General features: G+C 48.1%; 2 protein-coding genes across 2 annotated transcripts in view; one reads left to right on the forward strand and one right to left on the reverse strand.

The window, feature by feature from the left end:
* LOC119167160 (uncharacterized) overlaps nt 1-20,607 on the reverse strand; it is a 349,532-nt gene that overhangs the window by 206,202 nt on the left and 122,723 nt on the right. The window lies entirely within an intron of this gene.
* The window catches only part of LOC142765050 (uncharacterized), a 51,462-nt gene that overhangs the window by 14,918 nt on the left and 15,937 nt on the right, over nt 1-20,607 (forward strand). The window contains exons 2-8 of the mRNA XM_075865619.1: nt 6,860-7,073; nt 10,527-10,829; nt 11,926-12,096; nt 12,633-12,889; nt 13,429-13,811; nt 14,308-14,698; nt 15,528-16,007. Coding sequence (XP_075721734.1) covers nt 6,860-7,073; nt 10,527-10,829; nt 11,926-12,096; nt 12,633-12,889; nt 13,429-13,811; nt 14,308-14,698; nt 15,528-16,007 — 2,199 coding nt within the window. The remainder of the gene's footprint in view (nt 1-6,859; nt 7,074-10,526; nt 10,830-11,925; nt 12,097-12,632; nt 12,890-13,428; nt 13,812-14,307; nt 14,699-15,527; nt 16,008-20,607) is intronic.

Raw genomic sequence — 20,607 nt, forward strand, 5'->3', positions numbered from 1 at the left:
GGACGAACGCTGGGACGGACGCACGAACAGACGCACGCACGGACGGGCGGATGGACGCATGGACGGTCACACAGACGGACGCATGGGCGGACGGAAGCAAGAACGAATGGACAGACGAATGCTTCGCCCCCCTCTCCATCATTCACTCCGCGGATATGCTGCCAATATTTTTCTTATAGACACGGAAGCCATGTACCGGAGTCCACAGCAAACGTGGATAGGGTTACTGACGTAAGCAGACTTGAGCAGTAGGTAGGGGTAGCATACTTACCATATTTTGATTCCTGTGCATGCCAGCGTAAACATGCGCCCACGGCACGCTCTGTCGTCCTCACTTGATGACAATAACCACTACGATTCGGATAGGGACAACGGTTCGGATGTAGTAGGAAGTGCGGCGTTGAACATGGAGCTTCCTTCAATATTTACCAGGGGGAAATTCGGCGCTACGATCGTTCGGCCACCATGTGAGTGACGGGTAGTACGTGGATTTGCCCAGTTTTCGTGTTTGAGGCTTTAAACGTACTTTTGGCTTTGTTTGTTGGTTTGCTTTGGCTTTTATTTCGGTTAAAAGAACAGCCTCGTGAGCTGATTTGAATTTGTGGCCATAAAAGAATAAAGGTGGTAAAGTTCGACCGCTGAAGTTTTTTTTAATAAATACTTTTTTTAGATGCGAAAAAGACACATGGAGCTGACAGAGCGAAGATCAGGCAAATCACCACCATTGACATGCTAACTGAAACGCCATGCGTTGTAGCTCTCATGGAAACTAGCGCCATGTTTTCCTCTAGTGCACTATTAAGAAACTTGTGTGGAAGACACAAGCTTCTTTCTGTGGTACACATAAGAAAGGGAGGGTAGGGTGTGTTTCACGCACCCTACCCTCCATCACTGTTTTTTTCGGATGGGGGGGGGGGGGGTCCCATTTGCTGAAGGCCTTGACTATTCGAAAAACAAACCCACCTATTTTCATGATTTAATATCGATAAAACACCACCCTCCAAAGACAAAGGGATAAATCAACCCTTTTGCCTTTTCCATAAGACACCACCCTCCAGAGACAAAGGGATAAATCACCCCTTTTTACCTTTTCGGTAAAACACCACCCTCCAAAAGAAAGCGGATAAATCACCCCTTTTATCTTTTCGGTAAAACCTTATCCCCAGCACTCAGGAAAGTAGAATGGAAAAGCGACACTCCCTGTACGTGTACGCTTGAAGAGTTCATGATTAACGGGCTATACAATGTATTGCAAACTGCGTATAAGCCACTTGAATTCCGCATTGTTAGGGATACAACCATGATTCCATGCCTCGGTGTTATACACAACGCCAAAAGTAACAGGCTAAAACCCAAACCACACGCATGAGCCATAACGACTCAGTGCGTGGCGCGAAGACACGGCGTCGCGTCGGCGACGACCGCAGTATACCTTGCGGTGCGCGACGTAAGAAAGCTGACAGCACTATAGCTCTCGACTTTGTGTGATCACGCGACCCAGCCTCCTCGGCTGACGCGGATGCGAAAGATCACACGCAGACGCGTTTCGAGAAGTACGCGTAGTTCGGACTCGACGAAGAAACAATGCCTTAACACCTCCGTGTTTCGACGACAGCGTAGCTCTGACCTACTGGACTTGCCCTACGCCATCTCCTTACGCCGACAAGAGCTCTCGCCAGTGGTGCTCCGTCCTCGGACTCCTGCAACCGTGTCCATCTTTCCCATCTTCTCCTTACTTCCGTATGTGGCTGTCCCTGCGCCTCGCTCTCACCTTTCTCTCTCTCTCTATCTCTTTACCTACAATTCCCATCCTTTTAATCCCTTCTCTACCCCCATCCCTCGTGAGTCACTGTTGAGGTGTCCTCCCCCTGAGAGACAGTTACGGGACTCGCTTTTCTCTTCTTTTCATTTAGCCGCACGCGTGCCAAACATCGCGTGCAGACGCGTTTCGACGCGTACTTGCAGTTGGGACTTGACGAAGAAACGACCTGCCTGGACAGCTATCTCTCAGCTAGAAGCCGTGCGCGTGCCGTATTGATAAGTGGGGCCCCATACGTGCCCATTACACCAGATGAGCTATTCCGTCTATTCTTATCTTTTTTTTTTTTCGCCGCAGTGCCCCTTTCCATTCGATAGTAGGCGTTCCTGTTGCCCCCGTTTCTTATCTTCTGTACGTGTTCGCGCGCTTTCGTTCTTTCCACGATGACGCTAAACGTAACCCGACACTATAGAGGAAAATCTGGCCTACGCACGCGTTCGTGACTGCGTGGACACATTATACAAGCTGTTTCTTTTTCAACGTGCCGTCGCAGTCGGGTGTGGGCGTACGCGGAGATTATGCGGGTATGCGTATAAGAAAAGTAAACGTTGAATTCGTTTAAAATTTCCTTCTTGTCTTTTCGTAGGCCCTGTCCCGGTACAGCAACGACACGCACGCACGGCGGTGTGTGCGGTGGTCGCGAGGCGGCCTGTATTTTTACGTTAAAGCGGTCAAGGGAAGCCACGGCCTTCCGCAAACTGCTGCATACGTCGAACAGAAACGTATAGTAAAAAAAAGAACAAAGAAATAACTGGTTAGCTACGCAACACACGAAAGTGACGAGAAGGCAAAAAGAAGTTTTGCGGTGGCTTGCTCAATTCGCACAAACGGTGACGGGGTTCCGTATATATATATATATATATATATATATATATATATATATATATATATATATATATATATATATATATATATATATATATACGAAATAATGGGCTACACAAATTTGTAAAGGAAATAAACGCCTTTGACTTGCTACAAGAATATATCTATCTATATCTATCTGTCTGTCTGTATGTCTCAACCTACCTACCCATACACATACCTACCTACCTACCTACCTACCTACCTACCTACCTACTACCTACCTACCTACCTACCTGTCTGTTGATTTGTCGATTTCCTGCTTCGTGTGAATATATATATATATATATATATATATATATATATATATATATATATATATATATATATATATATATATATATATATATATATATACAAAACATTACACCACACGTTTCGCATTCGTTCCTTTCCTGGCGGCCCTATACTAACGTGAAATTTAATGACGATGGAGGGATACGATATTTTAAGTGTTATGTGTATAATGATGACACATAATATAGAATCCTCCACGTTCAACAACAAAAAAGTGTGAGCGCGTACAAGCAGGGAAGTATTGAACAAGCAGTAGCGCGTAGCTTGATCACGTTTTGCAACGAGTACGATGCAGCTGCCATGAAAGCAATAACAATTAATGACCAGCGCCAGTCAACTTCGCGTTAAAGGAACGTTGCGTTGCATGGGCAGTCATCAATTATTCGGCGTATGCGTTTACGTGCCCGAATACGCCGCGTTCCCTGTTTATCCCAGCGCCATAGGTCACAGTCACCTGGCTAAACTATACCTGTATAGCAGTGAGGCCAAAGGCTCGAAACAGCCAATCAGAGAGAAAAATGAGAATGGTCACGAGCGCTCGGCATTTAGAAGTCAGTGTGGGTGTTTATCAGATCTTATTGTGTGCTTGATTGTTTTTACATGCACGTGTGCCTCAATCAGGATGTTGTCACAGTTCCAATATTCAACTGTTACTTTCGTACCAATATTTGTCACATCGTTATGTCGCAGCTGTGCGTGTGTGTTTGTGCGTACATGCGCGTTGGTGTGTTTGTGCATGCGCACATTTATGTATGTATGTATGTATGTATGTATGTATGTATGTATGTATGTATGTATGTATGTATGTATGTATGTATGTATGTATGTATGTATGTATGTATGTATGTATGTATGTATGTGTCTTAAAGCGAGCACTCTTCTATAAAAGAGTTGTTTCATAATTTAAACATCCCATATGCAATGCGCTTTCCCCAAAACTCCCAAAAAAGTAAGAAAAAAATTGAAGAATGAAGTGTCACCTCTCTACAGCAGCGTTCAAAGCGAAATATATTCGAAACGAGGAAGTCGCGTACTGTCCCTGTACAAAGGCCATGAAACCGCAAGATGCTTAATCTAATCTCTCGCGAGCCGTTGCAGCGTCCACTTTCCGGATTCTCACGTACCCAGTGCACGATTCGGCACAGCTGAAGTCCGGCCACGTCTTTCCATTCGGCTTTCGCCGCAATAGCGGCGTGGTTCGCGTGACACTATCGCGAAGGTTCCCGTTCTTCGCGACCAGGTGTGAAAAAAAAAACGACAGTAAAAAACACAGAAGTATATATGTCGAGAAAAAATATCCAACTCAGTCACGGACAGACGTGAGTGGAAATCAGAATAGGCTCTTCTTCCTGACATGCTTCAGCGAGCTTCAAGCCGGCGGCTACGGTGTCCAGTGACGTGGTTAGTGTGAAGCACGTTCCAAGCGAAAACAAGTAAGGCCAGCGAGTATTCCGTTTGTCCGTGTTGACATTGGTTCAGACTTTCGAAGTTAACGCCAAGGTTTATATCTACGAACTACAGTATTCATGACAATATGCATAAGAAAAACTACAGCACCAGACAGAACACGTCCTGAAATATTTATTCTTTGATATCTGGGTTGTGATGTCCCAAAACCACCATATATGATTACAGAGACGCCGTAGTGGAGGGCTCCGGAAATTTCGACCACTTGGGGCTTTTTAACGCGCACCCAAATCTGAGCACGCGCGCGCGGGCTTAGCGCATTTTCGCCTCCATCGAAAATGCAGCCGCCGCAGCCGGGATACGAACCCGCGACCTGCGGGTCAGAAGCCGAGTGCCTTAGCCACTAGACCAGCTCGTCGGGGCCGTCTTGAAAGCTATCCGCGAAGCCCACAGGGTAGAACGATTACAATAACAAATTTATGGTAATGGGAAATCCTTGTGCTGCCGGCCCATGTAGAGTTCGTTGCGGAACACGTTCCATTCGGTCGTCATCCCACGAGCCGACATCTCTAATGCACCGCTAGAAATGGGCCCCTCACTTGAAAACCCCGTATAAGTTGCGAGTCATCTCGGTTCCTTCTTGTTAGATCCTGTCGTTCGTGGAGTTATTGCGTCCTGCAGTAGATGTTGGAAGTCGGATTTCAGTTTTTGAGAAAGCTGTACCCTAATTATGTTCAGAATCGGGCCGGACGTCCTGCAAGTAAAGCTGCTGCGAGCGCTAGTTGGTATAACGTCGCTCCTCGCAACAGACGATGCGTGGAGCGATGTCGTAGATTAGGACTTACACGGAACGTGACGGCGACGGCGACGGCGACGCCCCGCCGAGAGTGTCCCTACTACTGCTTTTGCGTAAGAAAAGAAGTGGAAAAGCCCACGCTGTCATCATGCCGTGATAGTGCATTCATGAAAACAGAACGAGCAAAAAACACACAGATCCGAACACGAACGATTGCGACGTCTTGATTTTTTTCCCTGAATCCCCGTCTGAAGACCTGCTTTTATTTTAACCATGAATCCGTGCCAACCGGCTTAACGTTCCATTGTCCTCGATACTGCCGTTATCGGTCGAAGCGTGCGTGACGTTTATTGGAAAGAAACAAGGAACCACTGCTACACTTTCGTATCAGTGATGTAGCGGGGGTTCACTTCACGACAGTTTTCGTGTATCCCGCATGTATACTACACTCCTGTTTTCCTCCTCACCGCGAACTTGCTTCCGGACAGCTATACATGTGAGCACCCGATAAGCTTTTTCCAGGCGTTACTATTTATACGAGAAGAGCATGCCTGCGGCTTTGAATCGATGGACGACTGGTAACCTCAAAATGTCATCGTAAGCACACATCCTAAGCCTAGTCGAGGGGGGGTTCGTTCTTAGTTCCGGGTCAGTCAGCTTCGCAGAGGTTTTCGCACTGTTCCTTAAGGACCAGCGTCCATTTAGAAAAAAATCACGAGAAAACACATCTTGCCATGCCAGCCCTTTTGTTTTTATGTTTACTTATATAAACTTCAAATATTGCTCTGAAATTACGAGTAATAAGAAACATAGGTTCCCAGCTCATGCAATTACTTTGTTTTACTGATCTTCTCGAAAGCGATCGAGCAGCATTGGCGACTTCTATAGTCTTGCACAGCCAAGGGGTGTCGAGCGCCTGCCTATACACTCTATACCAAATAAAGAGTATTAGCAAAAAAAAAGCTTATTGCGCTATACATAAGTGTAATGTGATTCAAGTATATGGCACCTGAAAGATAAATCTCAAGGGGGTATCCTTAAAAGGGGAGAGAGAGAGAGGGGGGGGGAGTGTGTGTGTGTGTGTGGTGTGTGTGTGTGTGTGTGTGTGTGTGTGTGTGTGTGTGTGTGTGTGTGTGTGTGTCTGTGTGTGTGTGTGTGTGTGTGTGTGTGTGTGTGTGTGTGTGTCCACCTTACAACAAATGGGGAGGGGGCGTCAGAACCCCCCCCCCCCGAACGCTCGGCAATATACGACAGCGTCATAACATGCCCTCATATCCAAAGTTTTGACCTCAATGGCTTATGAAGCGTATATAGCTAAGCTATTTCGCCCAACCCTCCTCTGGAATCGTGACTTTTGAAGAAATATAAGATTCCAGTAGTTCCCTGGCATGCCGCGGTATTCGCATACGATGAGCGTACGTTAACATCGGTTAGTAATGAAACAATTTGTCTGGTTCTCAATTTAAAGACACTTTATAGTGGCCCTTGAGACATTGCGTAAGGGGGCGAAGTAGCGAGGAGGACACTGCGCTTGTAGGAAGGGCAGCGACAAAGAGACAAAAAAAAAACCACCGTCTCACCTTTGAAGTCGGTGTCGTTTAGGGCCCCTTTAAACGAATAAGTTGGGGAACGCGAAAGTTCTTGCTTCGAACACTGTTCTTTCATTCCCTGCGCAGGGTGAGCGCCAAGGACGCCGAGACCACGGCAATGGCCGAGACGACCGTGGCCCAAATTGATGCAGGCGAAGTCCCGGAAATCGCTTCCGGGCCGCTTGCCGCGACGAGAGAAGCGCCGGAAGTTTCCCCTCCTTCCGCGAAACCGTCGCCGCGCGCAACCGTCAATCCGTCGGAGGAGCCGAAGCAGCCAAAGTCGCAGTCGGACGCGACACAGGTGTGAACAGGTCTTCGATTATCGCCCTGGTGGTGTCAACGCACGTGTTGCGCGATTTCGGTGAACATTATAGAACACCAGATCGTCGAAATTTCCTAAGTCCTCCGCTACGGCGTTTCTCATGAGTCTTAATCATGTCGTGGTTTTGGGGGGCAACACTCTACATATTATTATTATTATTATTATTATTATTATTATTATTATTGTTGTTGTTGTTGTTATTGTTGTTGTAGTTGTTGTTGTTGTTGTTGTTGTTGACGATGTCAAATAAACGATGCCGTAATAACTACATGACATGACTCTTATACGACACGGCAGTACATTAGTTCTATATAATGATGTATTGCTTCTATGGTAGAGTGATGTGTTGTTACGCAAAGGTTGTAACACATATACGCTTTATGTTCTGTCACAGGTATTTCATTTCGTCTGTTTGCCTTAAGTACCCCGGAGGGTGTTACATAAGGAGTGCTCATGTAAACAAAAATTACAGAATTTCTCCACGAATAAATCTTGTCGTTTCTTCGATGAAGGCAGCTCAGGTGGCGATGCAAGCGATGTGGCGGGAAAGGTTCAGTCTCCTCGGCTGTGCGACGGAGAAATTGTCACAAGCAAGCGACGACAGTGTGGGTGCACTTGAACAAGAAGCCTTAGATAAATGGCCCGTGCACAGTGAAATCCGCATAGGAGGTAGAATGTAAGGTTTTTGGCGAAGTGAACTTTTAAGGAATTTATATTATGATAAGCTTCCGATACGACTGCGCTGTGTTATAAGTAACACGGACATACGTTATAACACGAACCTACACTTCCGAACTGTACGTCGATGCACCAAGGTTAACTGGTTTTTTTGTTGTTGTTTTTTTTTTTTTGGCTACGCTACACGTCTTCTACAGAGTATAACCCGAAGCCAATATTTTGCATGTTGCTTTGTCAGACTACATTGTCACCATTATCGCTCTTGCTGAACCCTTATTCAAATCACCTGTTACTTTTTGTAAGAGTCCATGTTTGACACGTATCGTACGCTCAATTTAAAAAGATTTACAGCGTTGTGCGTTTACGATGCTCAGCTGGCGACACGAGGGGCGATCACCATCGCTGCGGTTGCATTTCTATGCAGGCAAAATGGTTGACGCCCGAGTACAAAGTGCGATATAAGTGCGCGTTAAAGGCCAACTCCGGCGATTTTTCGACCATGTCAAGATAATGGTGCTTCTATGATCCTGAGGCACTCTTGTCACGAGCCGAATAGCTGAAATGCTCAGGATCTTCGGAAAAGATTTTAATAAGCAAAAAGGTGCAATACCGAAACCGAAACCAAACCAGGCTCCCTGTCTGCGTATGACGTACAATTCGGTAAGAACGGGACGTCATATCTTGGTCTTGGCGGCGCGGAGTATGAAAACTGTGAAAAGCAGACCAGCTAAGCGCCGGCCAAACACCACAGAGGAAGGAAGAAAGCTTTCTCGTGCTATACCCGTGCCTAAAACCATCACCATCGCTTTGTGGCCAGCACAATGAACGCTGTAGCGGCGAAAGTAGCAATGCCATTGGCTGCGTCACTTCCGTTGACATGCTAAACATGACGTCAGAGAGAGAGAGAGAAACAACATTTATTTACGCATCCGGCGTGCGGGAAGTCACCGGCCACGCAGGGCGCGGGTATTCCCTATCTGAAGACTATGGCTAATAGAGTCCTATAGTCCCAGGGCCTAGATCTTGAGGACGTTGTGCTCCGGCTAGGCGTTGGATACTCGGGCTCCTCCGCTCCCGCTGTCCGAGGCGTCGGTTCCCTTTCTCTTCTGCTTTGCCAGGGCCTCCTCAAGCCGCTGGATGGCCCTTCATTGCGTCGTTGAGTCTTCGGAGCGTATCCATGCTCCCGTCACAGAGGCAGTGTTGCCAATAATTCTGGAGAGCGAGGTGAGCTTTTCGGAGCAATCTCTAAAATTCATTTGCAAACAATCAGTGCATCTCTCAAGCCTGTAATTTGGCATAAATGACGGAAATGTGCAAAGGAACGCACCCAGCGAATTTCATTGAAATCCATTGACTTAAAAAAAATCACCGGAGTTGGCCTTTAAAAAACACCAGATGGGCGACATTCGGGAGGTCTCCACTATATAGGTCGTCCCTTAAAATCATATTGTGCATTCTGGCACGTAACCCCCCAGATATTATGATTACTGTTATCACTTTCTAAGTCGACGTAAATAGTCGCTCAGCATCTTCAAGCTGTTTGCGCCCAACCGTATCGTAATACGACACTCCGCGTTATCGCATTTCCACGGCAGGCGTGTTTTCTTTGCTCCCTTTCTTTTGCCGATTCGGTGGCTCTGACGCACAACGCAATGGCTTGTGCGTCAGCTTTTTTTTTTTTTTCAACGACTAACTTGAAAAGTGACGCATGGCTGGGCAACCGACCGTCATTCTAGCAATTCTACACGCTCGGTTCTTTTGAAATCTTACGCTACTGTATCCCGAACGAAGGTGGAGAGAACAGTGCTGTCAGGCTGCTATGCGGTACTGCTACAGACCGTTAGGCGCCAAATATATCATTGTGTTTCGCGGCTAGTATCTCGACGTGTTTCGAGTAAATCAATTTAGTAATATTGTAGTGAAGTAGACGGTGAAGTCGCCATAAATAATAAATGAGCTTTTACACCCGAAAAACAAGATATTATTAAAAGGGACTCTGTATATGGAGGGCACCGGATATTTTGAACTTCCCTTGTTTTTAACGTGGATTTGAATATACGTTAATTGACCCATGGCATAATGCGTCTCGACTGAAATTAATCGCCGTGGCCGGGATTCAATCCTGGAACCTTAAAGGTGAGTATTCGGACACCATCACCACTTGACCACATTGACGGGTGATCGCATTGTTCGTGCTGTCCACTTATGCTCGCGTTCCGTTCCGTCCACAGTTTCATTAACGCGAAGCCCGTGAATATCCGATTAAACGGCAAATTTGGGCGTTGATGTTGGCGTCCCGCGTCGGCGCCGTGGGGAGTGACTGATGCGAAAGAATCATCACGTGATGGCGTCACCAGATGACGCCACAGATCGCCATAATTTGTGACGTCACTGAGACGCCATCCTGTTGTCGCCATGGCATCACGTCACACGATGGCGTCATCACATGGCACTGCTGTAGCTTAATCAAAAGCGGTCCGATCACGGAGGCAATGCAAAAGCGAGTGAAGTAACTCCAATCTCGGAGGCAGTGTGAAACTACGTTAGATGCAGAAATATTTCGAATGGTGGCGAGCAGGATCACTACATTGAGGGAGAAAAAAAAAAGCAGATGGCGTTCGGATTCGACTCGTCTTGGGTGAATGAAAAATGAACCCTGTGATGTTTTCTTTCTTGTTTTTTTTTTTCAGTTTCAGTAATGTTTGAAACTACGACACGGCAAATTTCGCCGGTTAACAACGAGCGACTTCGCAGCTTCAGTCGCAGGAGCACTTCTACATGGTCCTGTTGGAAGACGTGCTCTCCGCGGACCAGGGGCAACGGGGACGGCGCGACGGTAGCGACGCCCGTGCAAACAATGGCGGCGGCGACCGAGACGGGCGCCGCCTGGCGGAACCGCTCGACCCTATCGTGGACGATATGTGCGACGAGCGCTGCAGCCGCGCCTTCGGACTGCCCCTGCTGGGCCTCGCCTTCCTCACCGTGGTGCTGCCGGTCGCCGTGCACCACTACTCGTCGGCGCAGAACGACACCGCGCAGTCCTCGCAGCTGTACAGCGTACGTGCGTGGTCGTTGACGCTGCTCTCGTGCGAACCGAGTTATGAAAAGGGCCGGTTAAAAAAACGACTTGCCGCATGCAACCTTGCTGACACGCCAATAATCATCACAAAAGAAGCAATAAAGAAAGCGACACGACATTTCCAGAGAAGCCTACAATAAGCGGAAATTTAATCACGTTTTAATTAAGTTTTTCATGTAATTAAAGTTGGGTGCGGCAGTCCTTTAACGTCGATTCTAAATTTTTGGCCCACCAAGGCACGATAGCCGTTCGTGGCACCCGTGCCAATCGATAGCTTGCGTGTGACGTCATAAACGCACAAAATGGCTCCAGTGCATGGCCGCTTAGATGACAGTCAAGTAAGTGTAATCACGCTTCAATAATGTGCCTCAGTGTGACGTCACCTGATTACTATTGGGTCTGCAACGAAGGAACGAGCATTCAGGGACCCTGAAACGGTTTTGACGATTTTTTCACAAAACACATTGGGCCGGTATACCAAGTACCAAGGGTAATTGAGAGACCTATTTGAGCTCCCTGCGTAAACTGTGTAATTTATTACAAAGCTTTAAAGCTGCGAATCGCTTCAGATCGTTTCAAACGCGTTTTCAGCCACCCATACACCAAGCGACGCGCTCTGCCCCACTGACGTCATAGTTTCCAGCTGATCTGATTGGCCGTGGAACGCGCAGCACACACTGTCGGACGGATCGGCGGCGGGATTCACGCGCATGCGCTCTCACGCCACATCGTGACACAGGCGCCGTGGAGGCGGAGCTTGGCGCCGAGCGCTCGAAGGAAGAGTTGAGGGCAGTTGAGGGTGAAAGGCGGGGCGGAGGAGGAGGGTACTTTTTTTAGTACTCGTAGCTCCGTTGATAAAGGGTGTTTCGATTAAACTTTGGTGCCAATGATTTGCACCAGTAGTGGTCTAATCAAAAAACGGAATGTGAAAAAAAAAACCGTTTCAGGCACCGTGACATCCCAAAGTTCGCGTCCGACCGTGTTGCTGCTCCAACTTGCATGTTTCGGTGACGTCATTGCAAGCCACGAATAGCCTCGCAGCAAAGCTTGGTGAATGCGCGCGTCGATTTGCAGACGTCGAACAGATTCTACCCGTCGCCAAGGCCCGTTCGCTTCAACTATTTCGCGGACAGCATGCTCATGCAATCCGCGACGACGCCCAGGCGCACAGCGGAGTGGCAGGGGAACAACTCGTCCGGGATCGGCCGCATCATACTCGATTGGCAGCGACTGCTGGGCGTCAAGGTGAGTCTCGTATCACACGCCGTGAGGATGTATCATTCCAACTGGAAATCGGCAAAAACCATAGCTGGGAGCGAGAACTTACTCACTGTAAGAGAGAGATAAAAATAAACGTTTATTGTCGAAACAGTGATTCCCGGTATCACCCTGAGGAAGAAGGGCTCCCAGTAGAAATTTTAAAAAAGTGTGCTTCATTGTCAGTAATTCGTAGACAGGTCTGTTACACGGTGTATGTCACAACGCGGGGATTATTGCTATACGCAAGTATCCTCGACAGCTGTCTACCTGTCCACGTAGAAGATTCCCAAGGCTGAAGCGGCACCCGCCAGCATTCAATTCGTCAAAGCGCTCTGGAATAGATAAACTTAGAACCCAACTTGAAAATCGTCGAGCAACGAGCGCAGTTGACAAGTTTAAAGCAACGTAGGAGATATCAAACACTGCACGAAACACTGCTTGAAAGTCAGACCAGTGCGAACAACCGTGTGAACGGTATAACAAAATATGCCGGTCTTCGATTCTCTCCACTTAAACGCCAGTTAAAAACGAACACAACATCAACCACGGCGCGTACTTCTACGTCGTCCATAAAGCGGGAGAACTTGGAGCGCCGAGAGACTTCGCGTTCCGGAAGCACCTCCAGCAACGTCTACGGTACGCCGCCTCCAACTTCCGCAGGCGTCAACAAGAACGCGGACGCGAACGAACGTCCATACTGGCTACCTCCCGTCGGTCCGCACAATCTCCTAGCCCAGGGAAGAAGGTTCTTCGAAAAGAAGTCCACCCTACGAACTAGGTAAGCCAAGTCAGCCTGTTCCGTGGTTAGCGATGCTCGTTCGGACACATTGGAATCCGGCCGTGTATTAAAATGTTGTCTGTGCATAGGCGATAGCCAGTAAGAGAGCTCGTAGCAATCCTGTGAGCTAAAGAAAGAAAGAGAAAACGGCTAATAGCATATACTGCATAGGCTGCAACTTGCTGCACAATAACTGAATTAACAAATTACTGTTAAATCTTCTCTTCAACAAACATGTCCAGTTCACGAATAAGTGGTGAACGAATCATACACTTAGTCACTGAACGGATGTTACTCTGCAATACTTCTTCGTTAACGAAATTGAATATGAATGAATCAATGAAACCTTGCAGCATAAGGATCACTCCTTCACATCACACACAAGACACGTCCACAAAGCTTAAAAGGAAGCCACTAAGCAAATTAAGTGCTCCACGTCAAGTCTACGACCAGTCAATACAATGTTTCGATCCAGTTTTGCAACTGTAAGAGGCAAGTAAGTCATTATATTCTTTTTGAGCAACCTCAAAAACTCGCAGGTCTCGCGACTCCAACGCCGCCGGCGACGAACACCCGCACGACGCGCAGGCCGAGTATGACGTCAGAAGACGCGGCACAGACCAACGCCTTCCTAAAGATAGCAGCGTAACCGAGACAGATGGCGCCACGAAGCGAGGCAATCCAGGTGGCGAGCCAGTGCCTCCGCTGAGCAGCTCGCAGCTGTGGTGCGTCTACCAACCGGTAGGAGACGCCCACGTGGGGACCGCCATGGACGATGACGAGTACCAGTTGGACGACGTGCCGGTGTCCCTCTGCACGGCCGTCGTATACTGCTGCCTGGACTTGTGGAGGCACGGCGTGCGGACGTACCAGCCGTCGTCTACTGCCAGGCCTCGAGGTCCGCCAGGGGGCAGGTGGCACGGTGAGTGCGTTACAAGTGCACGGTAGAAGGTCGCTGGCCGCAGCGGTAAAATCACAGGCGTTCGTGGGGAGTGGGGTAGAGTGTGCAGTGCTTTTCTTTCAGAAATAACGGCCCCCGATCGAAACGTTGCACGATTGTTTTTCGACGTTTCGTAAAAGTCCTTCTCGACGAATACGGGACTCCGGTCGAAATATTGACAAACCGTCTTTACGTCCCACAAAGACGGCATGATTATGAGATACACCGTAGTGGAGGGCTCCGGAAATTTCGACCACATGGTCGAAACGTACACCTTTCCCGTGCGCCTATCAAATCACTTGGGTCTCTATCATGTTGCCTGCATCGAAATGCGGCCGGGATTCTTACACACCCTTAACATTCAAGTCAACAGAAGACAAATTATGAATGCCTTGTTTCGTCATCATTGCGCACCAACCCAAACTGCGTCATCACACTGTGTCCCTGCACGCGCAGACGCACCGTATGTTTGTTTCAGACCGGCACAGCGACGAAGAGTACCAACACGAAGGGGACGGCGGGCCGCAGGGCATCTACCACTTCTCGCGCCTACGCAAGTTGCGAGGAGCTCCGCCCACGCTCAAGCTGTACGCCATGCTGGGCGGTCGAGATCGGACGACGTACAACTTCACGCGCAAGATGGCCGGCGTGTCCCCAGACGAGGCAACCCCAGACGCCAGAGACGACTCCAATGGGCGCGCAAGGCAGCGCAACGCCAGACGCCAGAACGACGTCGACACGGCAAACGCCGGGGGTACCTCCTGGAACGAGGGCCGTGCCCTAAATTACACGGCCCTCGACCGTACGATAGACCTGAGCGCGAGATGGCTACGTCGTATGCGCCTGGACGGGTTCGTCTTCAATTACAGGTGTGGAAACCTTTTTTTGCCCTCAGATTGAACGACGAATTACGACTGTTCACGGAAAATGTTGGTGCGTAGCGCGCGGACGGAGCTATAGTCATCATCACTTCGTTTCGTCTGTTTTGTCACCCGCTGCCAAATACTCTGCTTCTCTCCATTTTTTTATATCGCCTTTCTTTTCTTAAACCGGATGCTCCCTCGAGTTAACCCCCCTCTCTTTCCTTCATATTTTTCTCTCTCTAAAAAAAACATACACAGCTGCGCTTATTTATACCTCGAAGTGCTTAGCGTAGTAAGCAAGAGGGAACTTTTTTTGAGGGACCTGTTTCTTCGTTAGAGACAACAGAACGAATCTAACACACAGTTAGGTCAGCAAAAGCGAAATGAATTAGTAGATGTGGCTGTTCGAAAGTTCTGCGTTCAGACGCCAGGGATAGATAGGGTGGTTTTTTAATCTAGTTGATTCAATTTAAAGTATGGGTGATGATGGCTACACTAAAATTAACGACAACATTGTTTCCTAAGCCCTCGATGGCTTAACTGTCTATTGGATTCGGTATTTCTGTATTACGACGTGTGGTATTGCAACGTCCATGACAAGCCAATGATGTTCTGGTCATATGCCATTCAAGGCAGCCTGAAAATTCCTGATGTCAAGAAACTATTGCTACCAATGTCAAGGATTACTGTAGCCACCAGAATTTTTCATATATATATATATATATATATATATATATATATATATATATATATATATATATATATATATATATATATATTACGTCACTTCACTCGCAAAGCAAAAAACGTTACCCACACGTACACGTATGTCCAGGTCGGACCCGCAGTTCCCGCGCGCGGATCCACTCTACCTCCTCCACTTCCGCGCCTTCCACGAGCGCTTAGGCGAGTACAAGCTTCAGGCGACCCTGGTGCTACCGGACGCGTTGACGTCGAACGCCGCTACCGGAAGTGCGGACCAGAAGCGTCATCGGGCCAGCCCCTACTCGGTTGCCCGACTCGTGGCGACGGGCTACACGCCACTCGTACTGCCCACCCACGACCTGGTGCCACGTGACCGGAAGCTGAACGGCGACGAGCACGCCCGGAACTACACTTACGGCGAAGCCGCGTCGCCACCGCTCACGGCCCTGGAGGAGGACGGAGAACGGCGGGATGAGGACGACCCTTCACCTCCGGGATCAAGGCTTTGGCCGCACGGCGGCGTCAGTGGTACTGCCGCCGCCGCGACGTGTCCCGCGCCGTACTCCAGCGATGACCCGACGTTGATGACGCAGGAGAGACTGCTCACAGGGTACGTGATCACATTTGAAAGAGAAAAAAAAAAGAAACCCAGAGGACTCCTTACGCATCGCCCTAAGACGACTCATATAAGCAAAATGCTTCTTTTCTGACAGCACCGCCGCAGTCGTCCAATGGTCATGATGCTCCACTGCTGACACGAAGGTCGTGCGTTCGAATCCCACCCTCGCTGGCCGCATTTTCGCTGTCAGCCAAAATACTTGAGGTCCGTGTACTTATATATAGCTGCACGTTAAAGAACTCCAGGCGGTCGAAATTTACGGAGCCCTCCAGTACGGCATCTCTCATAACCATACGGTAGTTTTGGGACGTTAAACGCTAACGTCACAGTCCTACGTCAAAGCAATACGACCATCTCGTGGTTGTTGCCGTGACGTTTAGGACCAGGACACGCAAACTCTCACGGCACATAGGCTTTCCCACAATACTTACTAGAGGGAACTCTGACGCCGGCTGTGTTTTGGATTTTTTCCCGAATAAATCCATGGTTCCTTGTGAACTTCGTGAGCTGATTCAAATCCGCGAGGCTAAAGCGTTCGAGGCGGTGAAGTGCGAGTGCTGAACTTTTGCTGAAAGTTCCTCTGGCGGCAAAGCAGCTGCAGGTCCCACGAAGCAACACGCAGCCGAAAGAACGTAGCCAAGTCAAATCCATGCACTGCCCGCCGTTCCGATGCTGGTTGAAGAACCGTGTCCCGTAACGAAATTATTGCAACAAGATTATGTTTCAGCGCTCCCCTTATATCCGAAAAAAACATGCGTCCAAGGTCGCGCCCTTCTTATGCATCATGTCCGGCGAACGGCAATAGTGGATAAATATTAAATAATTAACTAATTGATTATTTAAATTAGCCTCCTGTGCAAGCTTCCAACACGCTGCGTCCAAAAAAAGCGAAGCTTCATGGAGCGTCACTTGATTAACGCTGCCCGAAATACCAGCACCCAGAGGATATATTTAAAAAGAAGAGGATTACTCTAATTTTTAGGTCTGGCGGTCCCATGCCACCAATTTCTCACGGGGCGGCTGCCCTCCCAAGCGACAATGAACTTCGTTCTGCCGAGAACCAGGCCGGAAGCGCGCTAGCACCTATTTAACCAGTAGTTGCCTGGCGGCAGCAATTCTCCGCCTCCCACACAGTCGGCGGCGGATGCTCAACTATTTCACCAAGGCTGTGTGGATTAAGGTGCGCCCATAAGCCATTGCATCTAAGAGTGGATCTAAAGGTGATGTCTGGATATTGTGAGAACCTCTAGTTGAAGATTCTGCCCACAGTGCTGGCGTAAGACCAGTGATATACAACTAATGTTCATCTTCATCGCTGCCAGTGTGTTTCTATAAGGCTGACTCTTGCGCGAATAATTGTTGTTGTTGTTGTTGTTGTTGTTGTTGTTGTTGTTGTTGTTGTTGTTGTTGTTGTTGTTGTTGTTGTTGTTGTTGTTGTTGTTGTTGTTGTTGTTGTTGTTCATCAGAAGCATCCTTGCGACGATCATCATCGCATCTTCGAACCTTAATGACTAACATGGATCAGCGCGCATGTTTAGCGAAGGGAAACAGAAAGATGCAGCCGCAAATATGGCAGTTACGCTTGCATGGGAACCATTGGCCCCTTGAGACGAACCATTCGAGAGATGCGACTTCAAGTCAGTTTCTCGCGATTACGAGTAAGGAAGCCCGAGTGCACTGAAACTATAGATAGCAGACGTGTTGACTCGTTCAATAGCGCAAAATAAGGACAGAAGAAGGAAGTCACACGAGAACGGCGCTGACTTCAAGGTACTGACTTCAACACACTATGTAATAGAGACAATTTGCTATCCCCGTTAACAACAGCTTTACCAACGAGGAGTCAACATGCAGCTTCATCTAACCTCAACCTGCTCAACTGACTGCTCTTATCACTGCACCCTAAGAAAAAAAAAAGAGTATGGTGACTCCTTTCGGTGAGACCTGCAGATATACGGATTGCCTCGCATATGACTCCCTTTAAGGAGAATCTTAAACTACCTTTTGGGTCTTATTATTTACTCTCCAAAGAAAGTGCAGTGGTCTCCGATGAAAGTTCACGCGTCTCTTAAAAAGAGAGTCGCATACGCGGCAAAATCAGTGCAATCTTGTTTCGTTTTAACTGTTCTTAGTTGAGACTTTTCGTTTTAATGGTTCTTAGTGCGACCGCTTAGTCGAGGCTTTCCCGTCAGGGGGCCGTCGTAGATTCCGAAACGGGTAGGTGCCACTGCTCATGACTGCCGCCACTCATTCCACTTTGTTCGCCCGCTTCATTCCCACTTCATTCCAACCCGCTTCATTCTATTATACTCAACCCCACTTCATTCGACCCACGTTAAGGAGCCGAGCTAGTTGCATTAGCTAGTTGCAAAATGATGCATTACCAACTAGCTTGGCCTTATTTACTGCTGTGGTTTAGCTGGTAAGATGACAGCTTCGATGTTTCATCAAAGTACACTACACGGTTGAAGTTTTTTTGTAGGAGCCTAGAGGCTTGAGTAAATGCCAGCGCCAAAGTTTCTGCGATTCATGCGGGAAAAGTTATGTAATGTTTCGAGAAGAGCTCTAAACGGGGTCCATTTATACGCGTAATTATTTTTAGGGGCGAAGCTCCTTATGGCGCGGCTTGTGCGTCCCTCGTAGTACGTAATCACCAGTGGCACATACCCGAAATAGCGGTCCTTACAATGTCTGCTGGATGGGGGCACTTGTACATGATGAATACATGATGAAAAGATGTGAGATGGCTGTGCTTGGAGTTTTCACTAGACGTATGGACGGACGAACAGACTGACACACGCACGGACGGACAGACAGAGGGATGGCCGAAAAAAGAGATGGACGGACAGACAGACGAATGAACAAACGGACGGATGCACCAAGGATCACACAGATAGGCGGACGCAAGAACAAATGAACAGACAGACTGACGAACGCTGCGCCCAGCCAATCATCATTCACTCCGTGGATATGCTGTGATTTTTTTTTTTTCGCGCACGACGGTTGACACAGACAGGGGCGAAAGATAAAAGAGCTACCGAAAGGGGCTCTCTCGTCTGTCGATCAGTCCCCGAAGAGAGCGGTGACTTGCGAGGACTCTTGGGTGCCCCTAGCGGAAGGACATCGGCCAAACAAGGAACTCGGCTCCTTGAGACCAGAACGCGGGGTCTTTGATAAGATAACGACTCAAGCCTCTCTCAACGGTTCTTTCTCGTCCTATCTTGGAGTGTACGCAATCTTGCCTGTGCAGCACTCCCGAGAGAGGGCTTTTTATGTTCCGCACGCGTAACGCTGTAGACGAGAGCGCGACGCTAGCGGTCTTCGTAGACTAGAAGGCTACAGTAGTGAAAGAAGGAAAGCTCTTTTAGGACGCCGTCTAGCCACTAATTAAGGACAGGCTCGTAAATTGGTGGAGGCAGGCGAGATTCTGCAAGCTGGACTTGGCGAAGCCCGTTTGGCGACTCTTGACCAGGCCCGTCTATAGTCGCACTAGCCAGTGGGGCCCTGGAGAAGGGGCTCCACCCGCAATAAACAAGGAGTGCTGTTCATGTCCTGTACTCGTTTTGCTTATGTACACATGCACATAGTGAAAACAGTGTTGTAATAATTACATTTGTGCATGTGCTGTATCATGCGTACGTTCAATGCACTACGCCATGTTAAATACCAAAGCACTTTTTTTGTGTACTATGGCTTCCTTTCCTTTATTAGAATTTTATTTGATGTCGTCATAATCGACATAATCTGTCTTCGCACAGAAAATCAGTGAAGGCCTTATTGAAGTTTTTGCGTGGTAGTGGCCTATTGAATAGGCTATAGCACCCCAGCTCACTTTTTGTTACTTTTCTCGTTCACGCGTCTATTTCGCTCTTCGCTTTCTTTTCCAACTTTATTCCCAGTCCCCTTCCCTTAGTGCAGTGTAGCGAACCGGATGCTCCAATTTCTGGTTAACCTCCCTGCCTTTCCGTCATTTTATTCTCTCTCTCTCTTTAATGTCGTAATATTTTAGACAAGCTGTTATTCTGCTTATATGCTTTCTTCAGTTACCTATGGAAGTGTGTCTGATCAGTGTTGTGAATTTACACGAACTGTATTGAAAGCAACCTCAATAAAGTATTGGAATCCTTATTCAGGCCATCTCTCTCTCTCTCTCTCTCTCTCTCTCTCTCTCTCTCTCTCTCTCTCCTTCTCTCTCTTAGATCAAGAGAGCTTATTTGAATGAAGAGACACTAACGGGAAAGCCATATTTTCCCGTATAGAACACCTGTAACCTTTAGGGGCGAAGCTCCTTACAGCGGGACCCGTTCGTCCCTCGTAGTAGGGCGTAACATGTCTTACGCTTTGACCTGCAAGATGGTGCCGGTGGGAGATTTCTCCTGTGCGTTGTTGAACAACGAAAAATTCACAGCGTGCGCGTTAACTAAAAGCCGAATTCTCCTGTCTCTCATTCCCTATTGGCAGCCATTGTCATGTACATTGAGGACTATCTGATAAGAAAGGGCTGCTACGTTATACTCGCTGGGCGTAACCTCCTTGATTTTAGAAAGGTTCAGCGAGCGTTGGGCCACAGTGCCATGAATACAGTGAACTA

This window comes from Rhipicephalus microplus, chromosome 6 (genome assembly GCF_043290135.1).
Source record: "Rhipicephalus microplus isolate Deutch F79 chromosome 6, USDA_Rmic, whole genome shotgun sequence".
Taxonomy (NCBI): domain Eukaryota; kingdom Metazoa; phylum Arthropoda; class Arachnida; order Ixodida; family Ixodidae; genus Rhipicephalus; species Rhipicephalus microplus.